The sequence below is a fragment of the Ochotona princeps genome, chromosome 2 (genome assembly GCF_030435755.1).
Source record: "Ochotona princeps isolate mOchPri1 chromosome 2, mOchPri1.hap1, whole genome shotgun sequence".
Taxonomy (NCBI): Eukaryota; Metazoa; Chordata; class Mammalia; order Lagomorpha; family Ochotonidae; genus Ochotona; species Ochotona princeps.
In genome coordinates this window covers 93833246-93859195 of record NC_080833.1, presented here as the reverse complement: position 1 = coordinate 93859195, position 25950 = coordinate 93833246, and the positions used below count along the sequence as shown (strand labels likewise).

Below are 25950 nucleotides of genomic sequence, written 5' to 3'. Positions count from 1 at the left end.
ATGGAAGCAAGGGCACGCGTGCAAGAGAAGACGCCCGGGGTCCGCAGCTCCTGTCTGGAGGCCTCGCAAGAATAACCACATGCGTCCCACCTCAGACCTGATATCGTGGGTACCTGAGTGCTTCCTGCTCGCCTACTACATTACTTGAGCAGGAGACTCTCTGGAGCGCTCCACAACTTCTGCCCACCCCATCCCCCCTGCGGCTTCCTGCCCCGCAGCCCCCGGAGCTGGGAGGGCTTCAGGGTTCTGGTCAGTAAGCGCGGCTCCGCGCCAAAGCCGAGAGGAAGAGGAGGAAGGGTTCTTCGAGGGAAGAGGGCCGAGGCCGGGAGTTCTACCGTGCCGCCAGCTCGGTGGTGCCGGGGACAGCAGCGCCTTCCTCCTCTCCTCGCCGCCTCGCCCCCGGTCCCTTTAATTTGAGTTCGCGGCCGGGCCAGGTGCGGCGCTGCGTGGCGCGGTGCGGCTGCGGGCGGCGGCCGGGCGCTCCGTACGCGCCGCCCGCGGGACTGCAGAGCCGGCTCCCGGCTGGCCGCCCGCACCCCGCAGCCGCCGCCGCCCGGTGCTGCCGGCGCTGGTCCCAGCCCAGGAACATGGAGGCTCCGGGTGCCCATCCGCAAGGGTAAATTGGTATCGGGGCGTCGCGGTGCTAGTGCTGCCTTCCCCGCCCGGCTGCGGAGCGCACCAGAGCTACGGGGCACCCCGGGGGCACAGCCTGCAGCTTTGGGGGCCCGGGTTGAGTCTAGGGCGGGGGAGTCCAAGCCGAGCCCTGGGCCGAGGCGGGTGACTGGGAGAGGTGGGGGAGATGGTGGAGAGCGGTGCTTGAGCTTTGAGCAAGACGTGTGCACCAAATGTGCTCGTGGACCCTCGGGGTGTGCGTGGCGCTGGGCGGAGGGCGCAGAGCAGCCGGCGGGTGATGGGAAGAGCAGCTGACGGCGTGACCGCCTCTGGTAAATAGCGCCGGCCGGGGTGGGGGTGGCGGGAACCGCCAGCTGCATTCGCCCCACTGGCTCGACCCGAGAGCGACTTTGCTGGCAGAGAGGGGATTCTCCCCTCCGCGGGGGGCCTCGGGCTGGCCCTGAGCCCTGATGTTTAGGACGCCAGGGAGATCTAGGTCAGCCGCTGGCGCTCCCCCTCCCCCAGGTTCTGGCCCGAGCACCTTCAGGTGCAGAGGACAGCCTGGTGTGGTAGGGATGGGGGGGTGGTGTCCCTTGCTGGATTCTGAGGTCGTAAAGCTGGGACTGAGCTCTCGGGTTCGCTGAGGGAGCAGAGCACGCTGGGCAGGAAGGGGTTACGGCGGCGCTTGCTGCTGCAGCTGAGCTGCCGAATCCAGTGTGCGGCGCAGGGTGCGCGCCGGGCGGAATCCCCGCCGCAGCCCGGAGCGCTGCGGAGAAGACCCAGACCCCCCTCCCCGCACTGGGGCCTGGGGATTGGGTCGGCGGGGGGCCAGCCCGGAAACAGCCTTCCTCCAGGCTCCCCCTGTTGCCTCTCTGCCCGGCTGGCAGAGCATTGGTTCTGCGCTCCCCGCCTAGGGAGCTGTGAAGGTTTTTTTCTAAGGTGGGGGGTGGGAGGGGAGAGAAATCAGTGGTCTTGCGCGTGCCCAAATCCATGCCACCCAGCTCAGAGGGAGGCCTGCGGCCCAGAGATCTTGGAGGGAGAGTAAGTTCTGTGACCCAGCCATCGGGTCAGCTCTGGTGCAGAGGCTGCCTTGTGCAGGAGGGGTCTCCCTAGATGAGCCCTGAAGGAGCGGTCGGGCGGGGTGGCGGGGCGGGGGGGGGGGGGACGGGAAGCTTCTTTTTGCAGAACCTAGTTGAGGTCAGAGCTTGAATCAGTGAGCAACCCCCCCCCCCCCCGTGCTGCTGCCCTAACCTGCAGAACCAGGGGTGCTTTACTCAGAGCCACCCCACACCCATTCCCGAGACTCAGGAGGCTCGCTTCTTGGGGGAATAAAAGTGCTTGGAGGTTTTTGGGAAAGCTGCTCGGGAGAGGCTGGAGGTCAAGGGCTGGATCTGGACAAGGGCCCTGCACCCCCAGTGCGCAAAGCTGCAAGAACCCTCCGGAATCCTTGCTGCCCGCCACCCCATCCCACCCCCAGCCCTAGTTCCACCTTGCTGCTGTTTGTTCCAGGCACCCTCGCACCTCTTCAGGACGCCAGGACACAGACTTCTGCTGAACTGTGCACCTTGCCACCTTCCTTCCCAAGGCTCCAGACTCAAGTCCAGCTGTTTGTCATCCCCGATGCCCCTGACCGGGCAGCCCACTGCCCTGCAACTGAGCCCAGCCACAGAGCTCACCTCCAGGACCTGGAGCCTGCCCTCCTGCCCGGAATGACTCACCACTATTTCTAGTGAGAAGATGGGGAGTTGGGCGGCTTGTTTGTGTGTATAGGATTCCTGCACCATCTGACCGGCTCCGCAAGGGACAGAGAGCCCCAGGTTCCTGCCTGGCCAGGTAAACCCACCTTTCATTTAACAACAACCTTGTCTAGTCATCGGGAGGGTGGGGGGAGGGGAGAAGGAAGACCCCAAACCAACCACAATCCTCTGGCAGCATGGGGAATACCTCCCAGGGTGTGAGTGGGAAGGGGGACTCCCAGATAACTCTCTTGTGTGGGGCTGCATTCCAGAAAGCCTATGTGGGGCAGAAGGGGGCTGTGCCAGCCACCTTCCTCCAGGGCAGAGTATCCCCAGGCACTTCCTTGAAAGACCCAACCCAGCTCCTTCTCCCAGACAAGTTTCAAGATGAAAGAAAAGCTTTGTGCTGCTGCTGGTGGTAGTGAGGAGGTGCTGAGGTGCCTGAGCCCTTGGCTGGGATGGGAGACCCCCACAGCAGCAGCAGCAGGCCAGGGCAGGGTGGCAGAGCAGCCTCACATCCTTGCCTGCCTCTGTCTTTCAGCCCAGCAAGGCTGTCTCCAGCTCACAGAGCGCTCCGGGGGGGCTCCGGGTCCATGCTTCTGCATCTTCCAGGGCCGTTGGCAGAGCCCTGAGCTCTCTGCCACCTGGCAGGTGGAAGGCACAGCCTGAGGCGCTCCTCCCAGTCCCAATTATGACAGTGGCCACCGGCGACCCCGCAGATGAGGCTGCTGCCCTCCCTGGGCACCCGCAGGACACGTATGACCCCGAGGCTGACCACGAGTGCTGTGAGAGGGTGGTGATCAACATTTCAGGGCTGCGGTTTGAAACCCAGCTAAAGACCTTAGCCCAGTTCCCAGAGACCCTCCTAGGGGACCCCAAGAAGCGGATGAGGTACTTTGACCCCCTCCGAAATGAATACTTTTTCGACCGGAACCGCCCCAGCTTTGATGCCATCCTTTACTATTACCAGTCCGGGGGCCGGTTGAGGCGCCCCGTGAACGTGCCCTTAGATATCTTCTCAGAAGAAATTCGGTTCTATGAGCTGGGGGAGGAAGCTATGGAGATGTTTCGGGAGGACGAAGGCTACATCAAGGAAGAGGAACGTCCCCTGCCCGAAAATGAGTTCCAGAGACAGGTGTGGCTGCTCTTTGAGTACCCAGAGAGCTCCGGGCCAGCCAGGATTATAGCCATCGTGTCGGTCATGGTGATCCTCATCTCCATCGTGAGCTTCTGCCTGGAGACACTGCCCATCTTCCGGGACGAGAATGAAGACATGCATGGCAGCGGCGTGACCTTCCACACCTACTCCAACAGCACGGTCGGTTATCAGCAGTCCACCTCCTTCACCGACCCCTTCTTCATCGTGGAGACGCTCTGCATCATCTGGTTCTCCTTCGAGTTCCTGGTGCGGTTCTTTGCCTGCCCCAGCAAAGCCGGCTTCTTCACCAACATTATGAACATCATTGACATTGTGGCCATCATCCCCTACTTCATCACCCTGGGCACAGAGCTGGCTGAGAAGCCCGAGGACGCCCAGCAGGGCCAGCAGGCCATGTCGCTGGCCATCCTCCGTGTCATCCGCTTGGTAAGAGTCTTTAGGATTTTCAAATTGTCTAGGCACTCCAAGGGGCTCCAGATTCTAGGGCAGACCCTCAAAGCAAGCATGAGAGAGTTGGGCCTGTTGATCTTCTTCCTCTTCATCGGGGTCATCCTTTTCTCTAGTGCTGTCTATTTTGCAGAAGCTGATGAGCGAGATTCCCAGTTCCCCAGCATCCCGGATGCCTTTTGGTGGGCAGTCGTCTCCATGACAACCGTAGGCTATGGAGACATGGTTCCAACCACCATCGGGGGGAAGATAGTGGGTTCCCTGTGTGCAATCGCAGGTGTGTTAACCATTGCCTTACCGGTCCCAGTCATAGTGTCCAATTTCAACTACTTCTACCACCGGGAGACAGAGGGAGAGGAGCAGGCCCAGTACTTGCAAGTGACCAGCTGTCCAAAGATCCCATCCTCCCCTGACCTAAAGAAAAGTAGAAGTGCCTCTACCATTAGTAAGTCTGATTACATGGAGATCCAGGAAGGCGTCAACAACAGTAACGAGGACTTTAGAGAGGAAAACTTGAAAACAGCCAATTGCACCTTGGCTAACACAAACTATGTGAATATTACCAAAATGTTAACTGATGTCTGATTGAAAACCTCTTAACATACTCAACGCAGCTCAATGGAACTAATGCAGATGTTGCATAATAGCCTGCATTGTAGTCAGCGTGTTCTACAGTGTGTATCTGGTTCTGCATGGGAAGCAATAGTCGTGCAAGTGACTTTCGATCTTTTGATTTTTGATTTAGAACACAGAATATCTATCATGGCTTTCATGCAAATCTTCATCACCTGCTGTTGGGTTTCCAAAGATGGGAATCACCTACGGAGCTAGGATTTTAGAAAGACACAGTCAGGCCACCTCATAGCCAACACTCAACCTACCATCTCAGTGCCACACTCTCTCCCTAACCAGATGCCCATGACAGCCAGAAGATACTCCCCACCCTTAACCCCAAGCCCACCTCCTACATGAGTCTCCCTCCCTGCCTCTCACGGAGGAACACCATCATGGCTTAGCTCTAATGCACTGGTACTTATTCAGAAGGTCACTCTTTTCTTCTTTTTGCACTGAAAAGAACACACAGTTCTGTGTGTTGGAATTACTTTCTGTGTCACAGGCTGGGGTTTGCGAATTGCAGTTGCCAAGTTAGATGCTCAGGAGGTTTGTGTTTCGTAACGGAAAATGCTGCATTCTGCTTTTTCTCTGCAGTGGCGGTGTGAGGGAAACCCGAGGGGTTGGGGGGAGGAGGAAAGACAGTGAGTATGACCGAATGTGAGTTGTTTGTTAAGTTTCACATTTGTCCCCATAGACCTACAGGGAGATGCTGACAAACTAAGGGACCTCTCAGCTTCAGATGTCATCATTTTTGCAGGCTTCAGGGTCATGAGACTATGTCCGATTTCTTCCTTTACATTGGGGTTTGCAGAAACCTGCTTTGCTAGTGATGTGGCTCAGCTACACTGACACTGCAGTGACACTTACCAGTGATAACAATAGAGCTGCATGGGTGTTCGTTGCATGAATCTCAATATTTAAAACACAGGAGATAAGCTGTTTTCTTAGTAGCCTACACAGTATTCATACTTAGACTATTAATAGCCGTGAGATGGCACTGAACCGGGGGTGGGGAGGGGTTCCCATCGGAAGGCAGAAGCCCTCTATCACGAGACGAAATAGATGAAATGGGGAACCAAAACTTCCGGTCATCCAGCCCTCGCATTTCTGTTCTTCCATATGGAAGTGCAGACCTCTGCTAAGCCGGGAGAGTGAGCATGGATAACAGCACCTCAACATTCACATGGTTGCACCTTGGGAACTGACCTAGTCATGGATGTGGCTGCACAGCTGACCAGGGTATCCACTGGTCCTGAGGACAGACAGGCGGGTCTACGGATCAGTGTATATAAATAGATATCAAGTATCTCTCTCCCGCATCCCTCTACCTAACTAGTTATAGAAAAATTGCATTTGAACGTTGTATAAGCTTATGCAATATTTTTGACACAGGGCAATTTATGCATGTGTTTGACTATGTGCACTAGAGTATATATATACATACGTGTATATATATATGTTCATAGACATATATACATATACACTATATATATACACCTGTGTATATATTCATTCTCTGGAGTTCAGGTTCAGGAACAAATCCACTGCTTGGTGGGTTGGTTGTCTCAGAGGCCTGTTGAGTTAATTTGTCTCCTTGTTGACCCTGCTGGGCCTGGGTTTGCTACCATGGCCTCAGACACTCCAGTCTCCGTGGATTTCTAGACGTTCAAATTGTCTCTCTGCCCTCCATGTGCTGCAGCTTCAGTTTCCCATGGCTGAAGCTTGTCTTACTGAGTGCACAAGGGCCCCGCGGCCCTCACAGCTCCAGCTGTCCTGGGCCAAACCCACCCCAGGCCTCTCCTCTACCACGCATCCTGCCCTTCATCTCCATTCTCATCTTTTCCCCACCCATTTGGTGTATCTATCACTTCCATGACTGTTGCCCTAATGGACCCTGCTATGAAACCAAGGACACCAAGGAGTAGGATTCCCTGGGACCACATTCCACTGATTACACTTAAAAAGAGATCCTCCCCTATGTGGAAATCTCCAAAGTCGGGGACCAACAGATGGAGTCCCTACATGATCCCAAGGCACCATTTTGATCACCAGACTCAAGCTCTGTCCCCCCATGAAGCTGGCTGCCAAAGCTGCTTTTCACAAAGAACCAAAGGATGGCTAAACACTTGTCCGCTGCTCCCAAGAACAGGTGGAGGGCAAATGGGGACTGCTCAGCCTGAAGGCAGAGAACAGGTTGGCAGCCCTTGGCGATGATGAAAGGGGTAGGAGGGAGGACTGTGGCCTCACCAGACTGGGCTTCTTTGCTTTTTCCCAACAAAGTGAGTGAATCATGGTGGCTGGGCTCTACTCCAGGCCTGAAGCTACAATCACAGGTGTCTCGGGGGGGTGGGGCACCAGCTACGGGTGCTAGGCCCAGGGTGCTCACTAGTTCCTGGTCAGCCACATCCCCAGGTGTATGCAGGGCAACTCATGCCCAGCACAAAGCCCCTGTGTTTCTCTTCCTCTCCTTCATGGGAGGTGGTGCTGAATTTCTAAGACACGGGGTGAGAGAAACAAAGGCTTTCAGGAAATGAAAGGTAATTAGTCGTATCTGAGGCCCAGTTCAGGGGGTAGGTTTTTTTTTTAATCTCAGTGTCCTTTCCTTGGCCTGGGACTACAAAATTTCCCACATTCAAGCAAACATAGTTTCAACATGGTCTTCCACAAGTGTAAAACTCATAGCACACAAATAGAACATACAGAGACAAAACTAACATAGAAGGCAAACACAGAATATCTGTGGTTAAACCTACATGCCACTCAGCACAGACAGAATGACCTTAGCAATATGAAAGACCTACAGATGCCATGTTCAAGTACATAACCTGAGAATCCAATGCAAAACATAAAAGCAACATGGACGCAATAGAGAGATACACAGAATACTCCAGAAATACTTTGCTGTGCTTTCCATTCATGAAATACAAACTGTGTTTGCAAACCGGACACACATGCCCTAGAACATACTCAGAAAACATACCAGATGTGAACATATACTCAAATCCCTTGCCCTGCCCTCAAAGCTGTAAACTGATAGGCACAGAGACAAGATCAAATTCAATCACCTTGCCTCCAGATTTGTCCTGAGAAATAACCCTTAACATTTAAGGCAGAAAGATGAGCTGCCACGTTAACCAGATGTATGGTGAAGATCAGGGTTCTCAGGAGGATTCCACCTACTCACTCTCCTCCCAGCAGAACCCTGCGGGCAGGATGTGAAAGAAACAGACCTACGCCTATGTCAGGGAGACCACCTAGTTATGCCATTCCTTCAAAGCAAGTCCACAGTCCTCTCAGCATGGGGCACCCTACCCTCAGTATCTAGGGTCCTCAAGATTTGGCCCTAGACTCTTTAAAAGCATGCTCTGAAACTGCATGATCATGAGTACAGGCCAGGGTGAAGCTATTCCCAGGTGTTCCCTACGTGTTCAGCTCACAGTGGTCTTCCCTACCCAGCAGCATCGCTAGTGGCCAGGCCAGAAAGTCAATACACTATGCAGAAACCTGTCTCTCCAGATGAGTGCTAAGCCTTTCCCTCTCACGGCTGATTAGCCCCAGCCCTGTTCCTGGAGCTCCTCCTTACTGCCCTGCTTCCCATCCCGTCGCTTGCCTTGAAGAAATGGCAAACCAACCCCCACTTCATCAAACATGACTAAGGACATAAACTCAAGGCTAAACATGCCAATTATTTTTTTTTACAGGCCTTGACTTCTATATTTTAAGATCAGGTTGCAAACTTCCTAAATTACCCACCACTGTGGATGAACTGTGGACCTGGTCCCTCCCATAGATACTAGCTTAGAGGTGAGTGAGTTTGGGCAAAAGCTGCCCCTGAAATGTAAATCAGGCCTGGATCAGGCATCACGCTGGCTCCTGTAATTGCCCCTGTGTGATGTAGCGTTCCCTAGTGCTATTGGTTAGCTCCGCCCAGGAAGGAAAAGCAGCAGCAACAGCAGGGAGTGAAAATGTGGATCCAAAATGTATGCAATTTAGTCCAATCTGCTGGGACTCGTGTTTCCAAGGCAAGATGCCAATTTCTCACCTAGCTTCATCAAGTGCCCCTACAGATTCAAACTTTTGAGGTTAGATTTCAGGAGGTCAAATTTCAGGGTAAACTTTCCAGGAATCAAAATTCAAGAATTTTAGGAAGGCTCCAGTCTCCCGAAGTCGAGTGCTTCTCCATGTGCTCTCTTCGCTGCCCTCAGATGCCTTTCTGTTGGGTTTCTGAGGATGGCACCTGGTTCCTGAAGATTCCATTGGCCTGATATGCAAAGGGCTGCTGTGACAGCTTTAATTACCTGAGCCTTGCACTTGCTCCATGTGGAGAGGGCTTCAGGACTAGCTTGTTCCTTCAGATCTCCCTGGCTCTGCATGGAAGACTTTGGCCAACTCAACTTCCACTTGATCAGCCCTAAGATATCCATGTCAAGCCAGGGTGGCAGGGCAGCACCTTTTGAAGATCTCAGGTCTTGGGGTTCAGGGTTTCACACAGCAGTGGAGAGGAGAGGAAGAGGTGGACTTCTCCCTGAAGCAAGCTCTATGACCTGTGCAAATTGCATGTGAGTGGCACTGCCACCCACACAGCGGACAGGGGAATGGCATGTTTTGTTTTACCCTATTCTCCCTCCCAGGTGGGCCAAACAACCTGCAGCTGTGTGATGGCTGCCTGGTTTGAGAGTCGTCTAGGGTGCTCCTTGGTTGCACAGCGGAGGTTCTCCCATTCCTAGAAAGGGGTCCCTGACCAGGTTTGAACCCATGCCCTTTAGCTCATGGACCTCCTAAGCTGTCTGAGTCAACCAGCAGAAAGGTGAATGCTGGGCACTATCTCAGCAGTTTTGGTGTCTAATCGATGCTTGGACTTGGCCCTCATGGAGACCCCTGATTCCCTAACAGCAGCAGTTGGGATGGGTGGAGCCAGGAGGTCCTCCACACACTGGGATGGGTCTCTTCCTCAAACCAGTCTAGTTCACTTTTCTGTCCCTCCTGCTTCCCTTCCCACAAAAGCCCAGTTCCATCTCTCATAGTTCATGTTTGACTAATCTTAAAGAGGAAAAGTGCAATAAAACAAAATAGCGACTGTTTTCTTTAGCAATAGCTCTTTTAAAATTTTGCTCTCAGGACTGAAAAGTGATGGACAGGACCTGGATCATCAGATGATGCCCTTGGCTCCCAGGCGCTTGCTTGGTCTGTGATTGTCTCTTCTTCCCACGTGTCCCCATGACTCCTGTGCCCTGAGGTCTGGCCTCCTGGAGTGGACACACATGCAGAGGTGCAGCCTGTGCACAAGGAGATGTTCTTTCCTGTGTGCACCACCCTGGCTCTCTGCCCCCCCCCCACTTCTCCTGCCCCTTCCCCCTTTCTGCCTGCTGATGCCCAGCATCCTCACAAGCTCTGAACATGGATCCCTCCAGCTTAAGTGATCTCATGCCAGCCCACCTTGCTGACTTTCTGTTCATGTGGCAAGGTGTCCTGGATGCCTGAAGGAAAACGGTCAGCCATAGCTGGGAAGCAAGCATACTGAGCCCTTATCCAAGATCATAGCCATGTACTCAAAGTCATTGCCATCTCCACTACCCAGGGAGATGAAGTTTGAGGGAATGTGGCCCAGAGGTTTGTACCTGGGGTCAGCGACCTAGGCCGATTGGGAACTTTCCCTCCTTCAGAATAAGCTGACTTGCTCAGTGGAAGGGACTCCATGGGAGCTGTGGAGGGAAGCAATTTTTTGTGCCTAGGGGAAGAGGCCTCCAGGGATAGAAATGTGGGTGGTTAGCGCATGAAATTCATGGAATAAAACCCCCACCACCCACGAGGGTGTGTGTGACTGCACAAATATTTGCACACATCACCAAGGACTTCAGAAGATTCACTTCTTTCCTGATGTATCTGTGAGGTCAGATATTCAGACAGGGCAGTCAAGGAAAACCGGCAACCCCAGGGACCCATTCCATTTCTTTTCAATCTACCTTGCTGTCTTCACGTAAGTACAGCAAAACCTCAGTTAACCGACAGGGAAACCTCAGGGAAGGGAATGTTCTGGTTACTCTATAGTTCTGTTGAGTGAGAATGTGAAACCATGTGTGGTTTAACCTTTGTTGTTGCAGAAAAGAATTCCTAAGTAGGTTAGTATAAACTTTCCTGCCTTAGTAAGTAGAGTGTTTGAAGAGGACAGCAGACCTTGCGTTGCTCAGGGTCAACATTCTAAACCTCAGTGCTCAATGCGCAGAAGTGGAGATGAAGCAGACCAAAGAGACAGGCTGAATGATGCTGGCTGCAAGACAGGCCAGAGGTGGGCCACTGGACCCCTCCTGGCTCATCAGAGAGTGCTCTTGCTGTCATTTGCCTCTTTCTACTGGAAGTATAGTAGGCAAATAGAATTCTCATCAATGAAGGTTTTGGTTCATTGGTCTTGCGTTATCAGGGGTTTTCCATATATACATATATTTCTGTGTGTATATATGTATAGTACATGTATATATATACCGTAATTCCAAAAATCATGGGCATTGACCACACTCCTGGCCTCTCATGTGGAATAAATTTGGCAATCCAAGACATCAGCTGATTTGTTTGCATTTTTATGATGTTCCTTTGCCTTCACTCCCCTCCAGTTCTGTTCTTTCTCTCCTGCTTGGGGACTTCTCTGGAAGACGGTTCCTTCACAATGAAAGGAGCAGGCTCCAGGATCACTCCTTTGCTTTCTGTCCCAGGGTCTCGCCTGACTCGGGGATGAAAGGGAAGTGTGATCTAAGGGCCAGGTGCTTCAGCCTTGATTCTGCCTGCCTTGGTTGGCCGCAGCCTCCTCACTGAGCACCAGAAAGCTGAACACAGTTTTGTAGCTCTGGGGCAGTAGGAAGCTGCAAGACCTGGCAGAGGACTGAGCTGGTGAGCTCTTTCCTTGTGAGGAGTGGTGCTCCAGGTTTAGATTTGGTGAAATTTGAAAGTCCCATTTTTAATGAGGAACTAAAAAACATCTGTGCATCATGGGAGGAAGGCTTTGAGGAATCAGTGGGACTAATAGGATGCGCTGTTGATCAGATATCTAGGTGGAGAGTGATTGCACTAGAGCAGCTAGAATCTAGTTGTCTCTTTGGCAAAGCTGGCTGCCAGTTGAAATGCATCCTCATTTTTCATCTTTCCTGGAGGTATGGTAGACCCAGGAGCAATGATGCCTCCCAACATCACCTCCTTCCTACCATCGAATGTGTGTGCACTCTACCTGTCCTGTCAGGAGGGATTTCTCCCAGGCATGTGGAGCAGCTGAGCTAGTGAGGAGTGTCTGCCATCTCCCTGACTCCCAGAAACTTCTATCCACCACAGTCAGGTTGTATGAACCCATGACCCAGACTTCAGCTGGGGCAGTTGATGCAGCCTGTGTGAATAACCTGTTCTTACATTGCATGAGCCTCCACCAACAGTCTGTGCTCTGCTCCTAAAATAGTGAGATGTGTTCCAGATGAGTTTGCAGTGGAGGCGTCCCTGCCTCGTCCCACTGACAGGGACAGGGGTGATGACGTAGGACGTGGACAGCTTCTGTACTACCAAGATCACTAAGGGCAGTGTCCATGCGGCTGTGTTCTCGAGCCTTTGTTACTGCCCAGAGGGCTCGAGCCTGTGACTGTCTTGTCTCGATCTGGGTGAGAGGCCTGTAAGCCCTGCGTCTCCTTGAAAATGATTCCCCTGACACCGACTGCCTTGCTTGTGTGAACACATAAACACCCAGGGCTGCTAGAGAAAGTGAGAGGAGGAGCTGGGAGGAAGAGAGTGTTCAGGGGCTCACTTTGCTCCCAGACGGTTTCCATGTCAGCAGCTGACATTTCTGCCCTTTAAACTTAACAAATGTAGGGCCAGGCCTGGGCCCTGCCAGGTGGGGCTGCAAAGGAGCAAATGAGCTCCAGGCTAAGAACGGGGAGAGAGGAGCAAGAAGGGATGCCTGGCTGGCTTGGCCAGGGTGAGTCTTAGCTCCTGAGGATTGGAACATGCTCCGTGCTTGCCCCAGTTCTGTCTTCACGTGGGATCCAGCGACCCAGTTTCCTTTTGTTGTCGTGCTTCGATGGTTCCTTCATTTGAAGAGCCCCAGGAGCTGAAAAGCCCCACCAACAGACGCCAACCTGCTAAACAACCAGTGCCCTGGCCAGGTTGTTCTCTGCTTTGGTGTCTGTACCCCAGGACCTCTCCACCACTGTGGGCAACCCTGGAACCATCAGGATTAGCCATTCTAGCAAATCAAGGCAGATTCTGTAGCTTTCATCAGAACTATTGCTGTAAAGGTCTTGAGTGGAGGATGCTAATTTTTCCAGGCCTGTGTGCTTCTATGCTTAGGTAGGCTATCTCTGGAGATTTTATATGTGTGTGTGCACGCGCGTGCGTGCGTGCATGTGTTTGCGTGTGTGTAAAACGTGGAAATGGCTGCTCACTTAAAATCTTGCAGCACAGACTCTAATTAGGGTTGCCGCTGGCTTCCTCGCTGCGCATGCATGGCTCTGCAGCTGCCCTCCCGTGTCCTGTCTCTAAGAATTGCTGAAAACTCCAACAGGAGAGGAGGATAAATAAGCCTCCTTGGGATCAATAGGCAAAGGAACTCTGAGGCTGATGGTAAAGCTTCGTCAAGATGATGCCAAGAGGGAACTGGGGTCTCCATGGTGACAAGAGTCTGGGGACCAATGGGAGCTGAAGGCGGAGCAGGAATTGTGGAGAGGACTCATGGGAGTAGGGAGCCATTTAACTATTTGTTTGCTTCATGACAATTTAGACACCAGCTGTAACTGCATTGCACAAGATGTATAAATCTTATCACTCTTGCTGACATTTCTGGAAGCTTTCAGCCTCACCAACACTGCCCCACCCAGGACTTCTGCAGCTGAGAGTTCCTGTGTCAGTAGTCTGATATTTGTACATAGGGTATACATACATGTGTACATATGTGCCTCAATGAACATTGCCTGTGCACCTGATCGTGGGTGTACATAGACTTCATAGAGCTCCACAGTCTTTTGTAAATATTGACATCGGTAAATAAGTATATAAATATATATTGATGACGATTTATTTTAACATCATTCTGTGTGAAATGAAAAAGTAAAATAAAATTTTTGACAGACACCTGTGGCTGCCACCTTGTTTTTTGCCTGCCTGGATTCTCGTTCCTACAACATACAAGCATATTTGCTTGCTTCACCCCCTCCCTGTTTCAGTGGCTAAGAGAATGGGAGGGGGTGCTACATGGCCCTGTGCACATCTGTCCCTGTCTGGGCACCTGGTGCAGGTTAAGCAGGGCCTTCCATGTGGATGGAAGGATGGGAGCAGGGGGCACTTTAGATTGCCTCCATCATTGCCTCAGCTGAGGGATGTGTGGGCAGGGGAGACCCAGGGAGTCATTTCACTTCAACTGCACCCAACTTTATAGACTCCAGCCATGAAGCCATCTCCATTTCAAAGGTCTGGATTAGCCGTGCTGGGAACCCCCATGTGGGATAAAGTGTCCCTTTGCTTTCCTAGAAGCAACAGTTTGCTTTTGCAGCTGTGCAGGGCCATTTCCCTGGAGAAGACCCTGCCACGCACACGCAGCAGAGGCACATCTGTCTGACCGGCTTGGGAGGTTAATCTACTTTGGATCTGGTTCCTTCAGCATTCGGGTGGCCCTCAAGAGCCAGAGCCACCGGAAGCTGTCTCTCGGCCACCAGTTCCCTCTGCACCTGATCCTCTCACTGAAGAGCCCTGCTTTTGCTCCTTCACAGTGGCTGTACTCTGCCCTGGGAAACTGACCAGGAAGAGCAGCTGGTCTCCACTTGCTGTGTCTTTGGCCAGTCAGCACAGAGGTTATAAGGCAGGAAGTGATAAGGCGAGGAGAACCATCTGGGACAAGAGCTATTACAGGTGCCTTCTCTGTGGGTATATCCTGGGTTTGGGTTAGCGGAGAAACCAAGAAGTGCCCACAAGACTAGACCCAGGGACTGATGACTGGGGCTCCTCATCCCAAAGACCCTGTATCTGATAAAGCGTAAGCCCCAACTGAGGGTTCAATAAGATTATGGAACTGCTTCCTCCACCTTCCTGCCCAAAGAGATCCACATGGGACAGGACCCTCATGAAGCACAAAGTGGAAAGATTTCCAGCCTCTTGGATCCAGAGGTCCCTAATCTAGACCAAGAAGTACCAAGATTAATTTCAGAGAGTCTAAAGACCTCTGGCTACATTTCTGTGGCAAGGGTCCACAGCTGACCACAGCTCCCTAAGGTAAAACCACATGTCAAATTTATACTCATCTGCTCCTCAGTGTTGAAGAAAAAAGAAAAAATTATTTGTTCAATCATTTTCATTTGCTTAAGAAAATAATTTCCAAAAAACCAATAACAAAAACTCTGCCATTTGGGTCTTCCAGCCTAGAATGGACAACAGAAATTTACCTACCATGTGAATTGGTGGCTCTGAGTTAGATGGGGGACCCTTGGCTCCAAGACTTCTTTCCATTTGTCTGTCCCTGGTGCAGTATCTGTGCCTGACCCTCAGGCAGCAGAATCCAGACCTGGAGTCTCCCCAAGCTGGTTCAGCACAGCACCAGAAAAAGTCACATAAAGATTGTGATGTGAAATCAATGTTATGTAAATGATAGGTAAATGAGGCAAGTTGACACAACTTAGATCTATGGACAGGGTGGGGAGTGCGATGTAGGGTGTTGGGGGGATTTCTCCACCCCAATGTCAGCTCTGCTTATCCTCTTCCTTCTGTGTTCTCGGACTGCCTCCTCACACACCCTCTCACCCAGGTGGGGAAAGAACAAGACCACACATCACTAGCTTATCAAGAGAAGATCAAGTCTCTTTGGCCTTCTATCTAGCCAGGGCTCCAATGCTTCATAGTGAAGTAAGGCAGAATCTCCCATCTGCACAGCTCCCTGCACCAAGCAAAATGTGCCTCTCTCAGGGTCTGTTGTGATTGAAGATTTACACCCTGGCTCACTGATCATTTCGCTCCTCACTTCTCACAACAGCCCTGTGAGAAGCACAACCACAGCCAGGCTGTGTCAGTGACTCGTGGTGCCTTCTCCCTCCCAGCCTAAGGCAGGCATCCCAAAATGTCTTGTTAATCTCGGAATCTCCAGCATCTGACACAGAGCCAGGCACAATAAAAATGCACTGCCTGAATGAGTAGCTATGCCATGTAGCCACAGCGCTGGCCAAGACATCCACGTTCTTGGCACAGCAGAGAGTTGGCTATGTTCCCAGATCCCCTTACCTTTGCATCTTTCTTCAGTCCTGCAGGAGACCTCTGATCCCCTCTTCTGGAGAATCAGACTAGGCTGAAGGCACAGTTGATCTGAGTCTTCTGAACTCCATGGTCAGAATGCCACACATCTTCTAATGCCCTGTCCCACTGATTGCAGAGAAATTGCCCTCCAGAGTCTGCTCCATCCCACACCAGCACCACTGCCAAACCCTTCCTGTATCTTGAAGGACTTCAAAGGCTTCTCCAGTTCTAAGGCTTGGGAGATCACTTTGTCTTAGAAAACGCTGGGCCTTGAATTCAGCATTGAGATCTGTTCTGGCTTTATTGCATAGTGCTGTGTGTATGTGACTTAACAAGACTGTTCACATCACTAAACTTGTGTTTGTTCTGCTTCAATTTGAGACTGAGATACCTACCTCACAAGTAGGGTCAGCATCAAGATTTTAGAGGGGTGTGTGTGCACACACATGTAAGTTACTCTACATGTGCCACATTAGGTTTAGTTTGTGTCCAAATCCTGCAAAGTGCTGGACTTGCATGATGCCATTTGGGTATCACAACATCCCTATAAGATGGGTATTAGTATCTGCATTACATACATTCAGAAACGGAAGCTCAGCATATGTACATAGCCCATGGTCACAGAGCTAAATGAACCAGCAGAGCTCTGGTAATCCAAAGCTCCATTTCTTAATAATTATTGCAACCAGCAGGTGTTAGTCTTCTTGTAAGACCACCATCTTCTCCCACCTCGTGTGATTGTGGGCACATAAATACATCTTATAAGACAAACAAGAAAACCTCATCTTCCCTCAGGAGCCCTGATGCAAACCACAGTGGTCCAGCTTCCAGGGTAAGCTAGCATGGGCATGAACTCAATACAGCTCTAAGCCCTGTCTCACTAAGTCCTGGGAAGTGGCCACAAAGATCCATGGGATAGGGGAAAGGCCCCAACCCAGAGAGGACTGTCTCACTCCCCTTGCAGAATGTCAGTGTTCTAACCCCCACTCTAGAGATAGAGTGAGTAGACTTCTCCCAAAAGCTGATCACAGAAATAAGGCTGGGAGCCTGCTGAGCCCTAGTCTGCTCTAAGAGTCAAACCTCATTTCCACCCTTGCCCCCTAGGTGTTTAAAGCAACAGTCACTTTGCCTACATTCTTGGCATGTCCAGCATCCTTGCCCCATGTGGGACCATATCTCCTAGCAACACAACCCCACCTATTGGCCCAGTCCTGCTTCCCCAGCTCCCAGCACCCTTCTCCCCCAAGATGCTTTTGATGGTGACTGTGACTAAATGGAAGGGTTCCCCTCCTCCTCTCTCAAAGGGCAAACAGGGGCATGGAAAAAGTCACACACACCACACACACACAAGAATAGTTGGAAAAATGTCAACAATGTTCTGAATGAGCTAATCAAGAGTATGAGGGGCTTCTTTGTGCAAAGTAGGTTTCTAGCAAACATGTTGTCCAGTTCATCGGAGATGTAAGGAGCACCAAGCACGCGAAGGTCTGCCCGTTTTAGAACATTTAGCTCTCGATTGTAAGATCATGGTAACTGTCAGGGCTCACAGATGAGGACATGAAGGTTCAATTGACTGTTGCCTTCAGCAACTAAGGAGAAGCCAATCTGGGACTCAGATCTGCCACAGCTCAAAGCCACAGAAGCCCTGGTGGGGTTAGCACTCAGCTATGTATGGCATTGGGACAAAACACACCAAGGCTGCAACTGTATCCTGCCTCCAACCCCTCTGACCCTACAGGACCAAAGCAGCCTGAGGAAGAATCAGAAGTCTGGGGATTACAAGGTGCAATGGAATCAGATCAGCTTTCTTGGGTATTTTTGTCAATGGGATTCACGAGGCTGCAGGGTGCGAATGAGCAATTGCTATATTGAAAGTTCCTGAAAAAGCTTTCCTCCCTTGGGCCTCAGCTCCTGAGGAAAAAAAGACGAGGACGTGGGGGAGGAGCCTTGGGGATTCCGACCTCCTTCCCCAGCCTCCTCTTCATTTCACATTTTCAGGGCCCAGGAAGTAGGAGAAGGGATGGTCCTGACCCTGCCCTTCCTTGTGCCTATGATGACCTGACCCAGTCTCCTTTCCATGCATGGCTGGGAAACAAGGGTGAAAATCTTCACAGGGAAGGCATGGAACTTCACAGGGAACACACAGACTGGACGTCTCCCAACGCCATATTTACCTGATAAACTGTTCTCAGCGGTGAGTGCCCTGTGGAGCAGGAACAATCACATGGAGATCACAAGTCTACCCTGGAATCCAATTGGCTAGGCAGTTGAACTTGCTGGATCCTGTCTCCCTTATCTGTAAAATGGGGTCATCTCTTCCAACTCAGGCACTTGTTGTGAGGATAAAAACTGCATGTGACATGCTTCTAGGAAACCAGGTGCCAATGTTGGGACATCAGTAATTCACTCTGAACATCTGTGGAGCAGAGTTATGGGCTGAAGGAGTCAGTGAGACATCTTCATGTCAAATTTCACAGCGTGTCCACTTCTGCCTTGGGAAGAGGCAGAGGAAGGTAGAGGCAGAGGCAAGCAGGATAAAGGGAGGGTATGGATGCTGAGCCAGTATCAGCACATCCATCAGTAGGCTCTGAATCAAGGACTACAAAAGGGGTGCATGGCCCTGAGGGCAAACAAGAAAAGCACTTGCTAGGGTAACACACTTCTGTGCTAGGCACTTTCCTATTAACAAATGTAACCCTTACAACCAGCCAATGGGGTAGGCACTAGTGAGGCCCATGTTATACCCAAGAGGACTAAGGCACAGAAACCCACAAAGCTCCCAATGCCAAGATTTGAACCCAGGCCATTTGACACCAGAGTCCATGCTGCTGACTCTCACTCTTATTCATGATCTAGACTTCCAAGCAGCTTCTTAGCAATGGAGCCTCAAAGTGAGTCTAGCAGCAGGCGTTATGAGCCCAGAGTACTGATGAGGAAACCCAGACCCAGCTAGGGAAGAGGGCGTTTTTCCTGAAACACATAGCTGAACACAAAGAAAGGATGTTAGGTCTCTCATCTGCACATTTTCTTTTGCCCTAACTGCCTTCTGAGAAGGTGAAGAGCAAGACAAGGCTGGAGTGTCCAGGCTGGAGAAGGCCTGGGAGACCAGATCACTGGCTGTTTCATTTTCTGAGAAGCCAAGGGCCACAGTTTTGGGGAAGAGAGAAGAGAAATCTGCAGCATGAATTAAACCCCTATTGGATCCCAGCATCCCTCTCCCTGTGCCCCCCCTTCCTTGCTGGTCTGGAATTAGACATCACTAAACAGAACAGAGCATCTGCTCTCACGGACTTGACATTCCAGTAGGGGATGAGTGAGAAGGAAAATGATATTTTAAAAAATTAAGGCAGGGTAAGGAGATGGAGAGTGATAGCTGGAGTGCTCCCTGAAGGAATATGAGCAACGTGTCTTATGTAAGATGCTCAAGCAGAGACCTTCAGGGACACAGGGAGTCAGCCATGCAGATTTACATGGGAGCTGCATTCCAGGCTCAGGAAAGTAAACAGGTAGAGAGGATGTGCATTTGAGGCCAGTGCTGCTGCAACAGAATGGGCAAGGGAGGGAGATACTAGAAAATGAAGGCAGCAGGTTAGGCCTTTGCTTGCAATGCCTGTATGATGTAACAGAGCCCAGGTTTGAGACCTGGCTGCTCCACTTCTGATCCAGCTCCCTGCTAATGCACCTGCAAAAGCAATGGAAGGTGGTCAAAGTGCTTGGGCACCTGTCACCCATGTGGGAGACTCCAGCTATGTTCCAGGCTTTTGGTCATTGCCTGGCTCAGCCTTGGTCACTGTGGCCATTTCCAGAGTGAAAACAAAGGAACAGAAGCGTGCACGCTCTCTTGCTCTCTCTCGCTCGCTCTCTCAAATAACTAAATATTTTTTAAAGTTTTTGCTTAAAAATTTTATTTGAAAGGCAGATTCACAGAGAGAAGGAGACATGCACACACAGAGAAACAAAAGATCTCCATCTATTGGTTCACTCCCCAAATAGCCACAATGGCCAGAATTGGGCTGGTCCAAACCCAGGATCCTGAAGCTTCTTCCAAGTTTCCAATATGGGTGTAAGGATTTGGGTCATCTTTCACTGCTTTCCCAGGTATGTTTTCAGAGAACTGGATTGAAAGTGGAGCACCCAGGAATCAAGTCAGCTACAATATGGAATGTCAGCAAGGCAGGCAGAAGCTTAATTTGCTGTGCCACCATGCCAGTCCTAAAATCTTTTTCTTTAAAGATTTATTTATTTTATTACAAAGTCAGATATACAGAGGAGGAGAGAGAGAGGAAGATCTTCCATCCAATGATTCACTCCCCAAGTGAGCCACAACGGGCCGGCGCGCGCCGATCCGATGCCGGGAACCAGGAACCTCTTCCGGGTCTCCCACGCGGGTGCAGTGTCCCAATGCATTGGGTCGTCCTCAACTGCTTTCCCAGGCCACAAGCAGGGAGCTGGATGGGAAGTGGAGCTGCCGGGATTAGAACCGGCGCCCATATGGGATCCCGGGGCTTTCAAGGCAAGGACTTTAGCTGCTAGGCCACGCCGCCGGGCCCCAGTCCTGCAATCTTATAAAAATGAAATGAAGGCAGAAAGGTTAGGAAAGAGATCTGCAGATCTTATAAAGACCTTGTAGACTACAGAGTTGATCTGGACTCAATTCTGAGTAAGCAGGAAGCTCCAGAGACACCTGATTTGATGACTTACCCTGGTGGCTGGGTCTAGAACCCATAGAAGGGCCAAGGGTGCAGGCTGGCTCCAGGCAGAAGGGGATCACAATGACTCAGGGGGACTGGTCATGAGGAAGTGCTGGGTTCTGTGGGCTGAGAGTCTCAGTGTCTGCTTGCAGGCTCAGTGTGCTGAGTAGGCAAAGCAAAGGGCATCCAGGAGGATTTCAAGTTTTTTTAGAACCTGATATGACAGAACTACCACTTCCTGCATTTAAAAATGACAGAACAGAGTCCATCACTATTGGCTTGCTCAAGATGTCTGCCCATGGACTCTCACCTTCCAGACCCCCCTCAACCCTAACTGCAGCAGGTCAAGCACTGCCAAGGTGGCCACAACTTGAGCTAGCACAACCCCTCCCATGAACTCCCACACTGTCCCATTCCACACACCCCTGAGCCTTCTAAGAGGCAAACTCCAACTCATCCTCGAAGCCCAGGGCCAGAACCCGAGCAGGGTCAGAACGCAGGGATCAAGCCAGGCCTGGCCCTGCTTTAATTATGAGATCAATCCGACCAGCTGCCCCTGCCAGCAGGAGTGCCCAAGGGCCTCCACTTGGCCAGCCCCTGGGGCACAGTTCCTGGGCTTGTCAGAGGGAGTTAGCCTCACATGACACATCCTGGGTCCCATCCAGCATGCCCAGCTGGCCCTGCCACTGGCCACCTGGAGCCTGAGAAAGGTCCAGTGAAGGCCAGACTGAGACTGTGGAATATGTGACACTGAGCTTGCTGGGGCCTGAACATCTAGGGCTCCTGGGAAGGGAGGATGACCCCTAACTTGTGACCCCAACTTCTGGGAAGCTGATCAAGCCATTGGGGTAAGGTGGGGTGCACACAGTTCTGATGCAGAAACTCAAGGCAATGCTGTTGATCCAGGGTAGGGAAAACGGCAGAGTCTGCAGGGAAGGCTGCACTCCCAGGTGCCAGCTTCATCCCTAGGTGAAACAATACAGCATGATCGATTTCAAGCACTGTCCAGGGACCTGGTACGATTGCATCTGTAGCATTCAGAAGCTCAACATCCTCCCAAGGATCCCAGTGGGAAGAGGAAGAGCCTACAGTATGTCAGCATCGCAAGGCACCTGGGTTCCTTCCTCAGCTACTCTATTCTTCAAAGAGCTTGTTGAGTCATTTTCTGTTGGCTTTTGTATGTGTGTGGTTACTGTATCAGAACAACTGAGGCAGGTTGCTTTATTTTAAAAAATGAAGTCTATGTTGGCTTACCTTAGAGGTATAAAATCATAGTCCTCATCCATTGATTGACTTTTTGTGGAAAAAGTCCCAAGGCAGCACAAGGTATCACATGCAAGAAACAGAGCAACTGTGTGTGTGTGTGTGTGTGTGTGTGTGTGTGTTCTGGCCTAGGGTCCAGTCACTGGGTCTCTATCCTGATGACCTTACCTTATCCTAGAAATGTTTTGCCCAAAGGCCCCACCTCTAAACACCACAGTCAGGTTTAGGTTTCTACCCTCTCAACACCTCACAGATGAGGATTAAATTTCAGCACACAAAACCTTACCGTGTCCACCTTACAGCACATGGTTCCTTTCCACAGCTCTAAAGTGGAGCCACAGTGCCTTGTCCATGGGCCTGCCTGCAGAGGAGAGCCCTGCAGACTTTCCAGGCAGCTCAGAGCCTCTCCCACCAAAACGCCTCTACAGGCTTGTTTAAGTTCAACAGGTGGGACACATCCAGCCTGCAGGTCACAGAAGGCTTAAAGAAACCACATGATCTGGCCATGACGAGGCAACCACAGGTGGAACTCAAACTTCAATAAGCCCATAGCTGGCTGATTCTTTAAGCTAGTCCTTTCATATGGCCCCTGGGAGACAAAGGGTTCCCTAGGCTTGCTTAAAAAAAATGCAAAAGTGGCCATAGCAGGGTCTCCTGCAAGTGGGAGCCCTGGCAACTCCTCCATAAGGCCTCTGCTGGGAACTCCTCAGCCATGTGGATTTCCTGGATCTAAGGATCAACACCTTGAATCTCCAAGAAATCATTTCCTCCAAGTCCAAGCCCTTGGTGATGGGCCATGGTGAAAACGTGGCTATTCAAATGGTTCAGGGATGGATGCCATGCAAAATTTTTCCTTTTAATTTATTAACTTTTTTAAAAGAGCTAGAGAGATGGAGAGAAGGGATCAGAGGGATCTTCCACCTGCTGGCACACTCCCTCAATGGCCATAGAGGCAGGGGCTGGACTAGACAAAAGCCAGGAGTGAGGAGCTTCACCTGAGTCTCCAAAAGGGACATAAGGCCCAAGGACTTGAGCCATCTTCCACTGCCTTTCCCAGATACAGTAACAGACAGCTGGGTTGGAAGTGAGGCAGCGAAGTCTATAACTGGGACTCACAGGGGGTGCCAGCCTCACAGGCCACAACTTTACCCTGTTAGTTCACAACAGCAGCTCCTATCATGCCGATTTTTCTAGCCAGAGCCACCTGCAAGTTCAGAGCAGCCCACTCCAGGGCTGTCCCAAACATAATTCACCTCCTTCATTTCAATCCAGCTAGAAAGCTGATCTTGTGATTGACTCAGCTGTAATGAACCAGAACATCCGGAGCAGGCAGGTCAGACCGATGCTCTGACTCGTGGTACAGGTGTGAAGACTAGGGCCACAAATGGGAAGGAACTTGCCCCAAGAGTGCATAGTCAGTGGGTCACAAAGACAAGCTCCCAGAGCCCTGAACTTGCAGTTCAGTGACCCATTTTTTAACCATGGGACTCTTCCCAGTGTCCACAGCTGTTTTATCCAACAACTGTATCCCACTGCCAATCTCCAACCTTCGTCCAACTTCTCCCACATTGGTGAGGGAGAGAACAGGTATGGCGCCCAGTACCACTCATATCTCCCAGCAATGGCTGCAATGCTGTTTACTCTGAGATGCCCCCAGGATGCAGTTAAAATGATCCCTCTGTGTCCTTTACAAGGCAGCATCTCATTGAACCCAAGTGCTCCCTGTAAGATTGACATTTTCCTTTTTAAAAATATTTATTTACTCAGAAACCAGAGTCACAGATAAAGTGGAAGAAACAGAGACAGATCTTCCATTCCCTGGTTTTAGTCCCCAGATGGCCTCAACAGCTGGGGTTGGGTCAATCTAAAGCAAGAAACTTCTTTTAAGTCTCCCATGTGGACCACAGCAGCCCAAAGATTCAGACTATCTGCTGCTGCTTTCCCAGCTACATTCTCAGAGAGCTGGATCAGAAGTGGAACAGCTGGGTCTCGAACCAGCACCCATATGGAATGCCAGCACTATAGGTAGAGACTTAACTTGCTACGCCACATCCCAGCTCTGGTATTTTCCTCTTAACAGATAGAGAACTGAAAGTTTGGAGAGGTTTTACCATCTTGAAAAGACCTCACAGAATCTTGCGCCCAGATGTGTCCAACTCTGCATGCTGTGTTTTCTCCACAACACGTCACACTCCCACAGTGGGGGATCAGGTGTGAAAGGGCTTGGGTTTAGACCAAGTGGTTTCCTACAGCACCAAGGCATTGATTCCTGGGTATTTCTATGCAAAACAATAGTGGAGGGCAGTGTCATGGAGCTACCAGTTGAGTTGCCACTGGAAACACCTACATTCCATAGGAATACCAATTCAAGTCTCAGTTGCTCCACATCCGATCCAGCACCCTGACAATGTACCTGAGAAAGCAGCCAAAAATGACAAGTGTGCTTAAACCCCTGTCACCCATGTGAGAGACCCAGATGAGGCTCTTGGTTCCTGGCTTCAGTCTGACCTAGGTCTGGCCTTTGCAGCCATTTGGGAAGTGAATAAGTGGAAGATCACTATCATTTGTCTCTTCCTCTCTTTCAAATAAATTGATCTTTAAAAATAATATATATATATATATATATGTATGATATATATATGATGTATATATGGTGATGATCCTAGCAGCAGAGGGTTTGAGAAAGAGTTTCAAGGGCTCTTCCTCTCCTCCTCCTAAACATTTACTTTCTTGCCAAATGTTAGAGACACTGGGGTCAGCACCCACTGACACCCAATAGGGGCCCCGAGACCCCTTATCTCTCTCTGTTCCAGGCAGTTCTGTGGTACCAGTCGAGTCCAGATCTTCTCAGGGTGCTGATCCAAGATACAGATTCCAGCAAGAGTCATTTGGCTCCAGCACGCTCACCTTTGGAAAAGCAGCTTGGGAGACTCACTGGCCGTGCTGGCCTGGGGAGAAGCTCCAGTCTAAACCCTTCCCTCTGGGCCCCAGCATTCCTCAGCATTCCCAGCACAAGCAAGTTTGGAGCACCTCTCCTCTACTGACTAGCAGGAAGTGAGGACGCTGGCCATGCCAGGCCCCCAAGCAGCTTCCTTCCCTCCTATTCCTGTTCCCAGCACTTGGAGCACTCTTGCATTCTGAGTCTCATTTGAGCCTCACGGTCACATAGGGGTTGAAGACATTATTCTCTTTTGGCAGAAAATAGAATCAGGGCCCAGGGAGACCAAAATTTGCAGAAGGCATGCAACTGGTGAGATAGAGAATAGAGTCTGAACTGGGCTGTTCCTGCCTTGATAGGGCTCCACCATTCAGGGAGGCAGGCGTGGCCAGTAGCAGAAGTATTATTATCAAGACCCTTTTCATTCCCAGACTTTGTTTGGCTCCCCAAGCTGAGGGCAGCAGAACCAGCACTGGAGCAAGGACTCTGATGGCTGGCCCGGGACATATATTTGCCCAGCCAGGCCTGGCAGTCTTTGGGCTTAGCCATAGAAGTCGATTAATTGTGCTGCCTTCCTGCCAAAAGTAGTGCAGAGCCCAGGCCCAGAATAGAGCGCATAGTGACAGTCACAACAACACAGGCTATCTGCTATACAACAGGCACCGCGCTGGGTGCTGTGTTGTCATCATTGACAAGGGAGCTATTGTTACCCCCATGTTACAGACTAGAACTTGGGGGTGACTTGCTCCAGGGGATACACCAAGAAGTGCTGAGACTGGGACCCAGATCTGCTGGCTCAGCCCTCATCACTGACATCCTGGTTTTCTCAGCATAGATGTTCCCGTCTCCAGCAGGTCTTTCCTAAAAGTTACCCACTATGTGCGACTCCATGTTCTGGGCATCTGCATTCTGTTCCTTTCCTTCTGAGCATTCATTAAAATCTGCCACTCTCTCCACTTGTTTGTCCACCTGGAATTGAAGCACCAGGAGGACTGGGAACATCTGTCTCATTTGTCCTAGAACAGAGCCTTGCACACCATCAGTGCCCACCACATTACTGGTTATATGAACAAAGATATTCAGCATTGGTCAACTCCAGTCTGGCCAAAGAACCATGAATCAGGCTGAGCTTGAGTGTGTAAAGAGGCGATCCTGCCAGCCAGGTGTGCCAGGGAGAGCATGGATCCTGGAGTCAGTGCTCTAGCCTCAGCACTGACCAGCTGTGTGGCCCCAAGCAAGCCTCCA

The 25950-nt window shown here is 51.1% G+C and overlaps 1 protein-coding gene across 6 annotated transcripts; it reads left to right on the top strand.

Annotated features, from left to right (window-relative positions):
• The first annotated feature begins 123 nt into the window (after nucleotides 1-123).
• Nucleotides 124-7107, top strand: KCNA2 (potassium voltage-gated channel subfamily A member 2). Of its 6 annotated transcripts, XM_058660028.1 has the most exons (4): nucleotides 467-616; nucleotides 2122-2445; nucleotides 2890-3933; nucleotides 4262-4385. In XM_058660028.1, the coding sequence occupies exons 3-4, from the start codon at nucleotides 3040-3042 to the stop codon at nucleotides 4265-4267; spliced, it is 900 nt and encodes a 299-aa protein (XP_058516011.1). In that variant the 5' UTR covers nucleotides 467-616; nucleotides 2122-2445; nucleotides 2890-3039; the 3' UTR covers nucleotides 4268-4385. The 6 variants fall into 6 exon arrangements, with proteins under 6 accessions (XP_058516009.1, XP_058516011.1, XP_058516007.1 ...); XM_058660026.1 differs by lacking the exon at nucleotides 467-616 and adding an exon at nucleotides 124-249 and having other exon boundaries at nucleotides 2890-7107; XM_058660024.1 differs by having other exon boundaries at nucleotides 2122-2429; nucleotides 2890-7107.
• Nucleotides 7108-25950: the final 18843 nt, after the last annotated feature.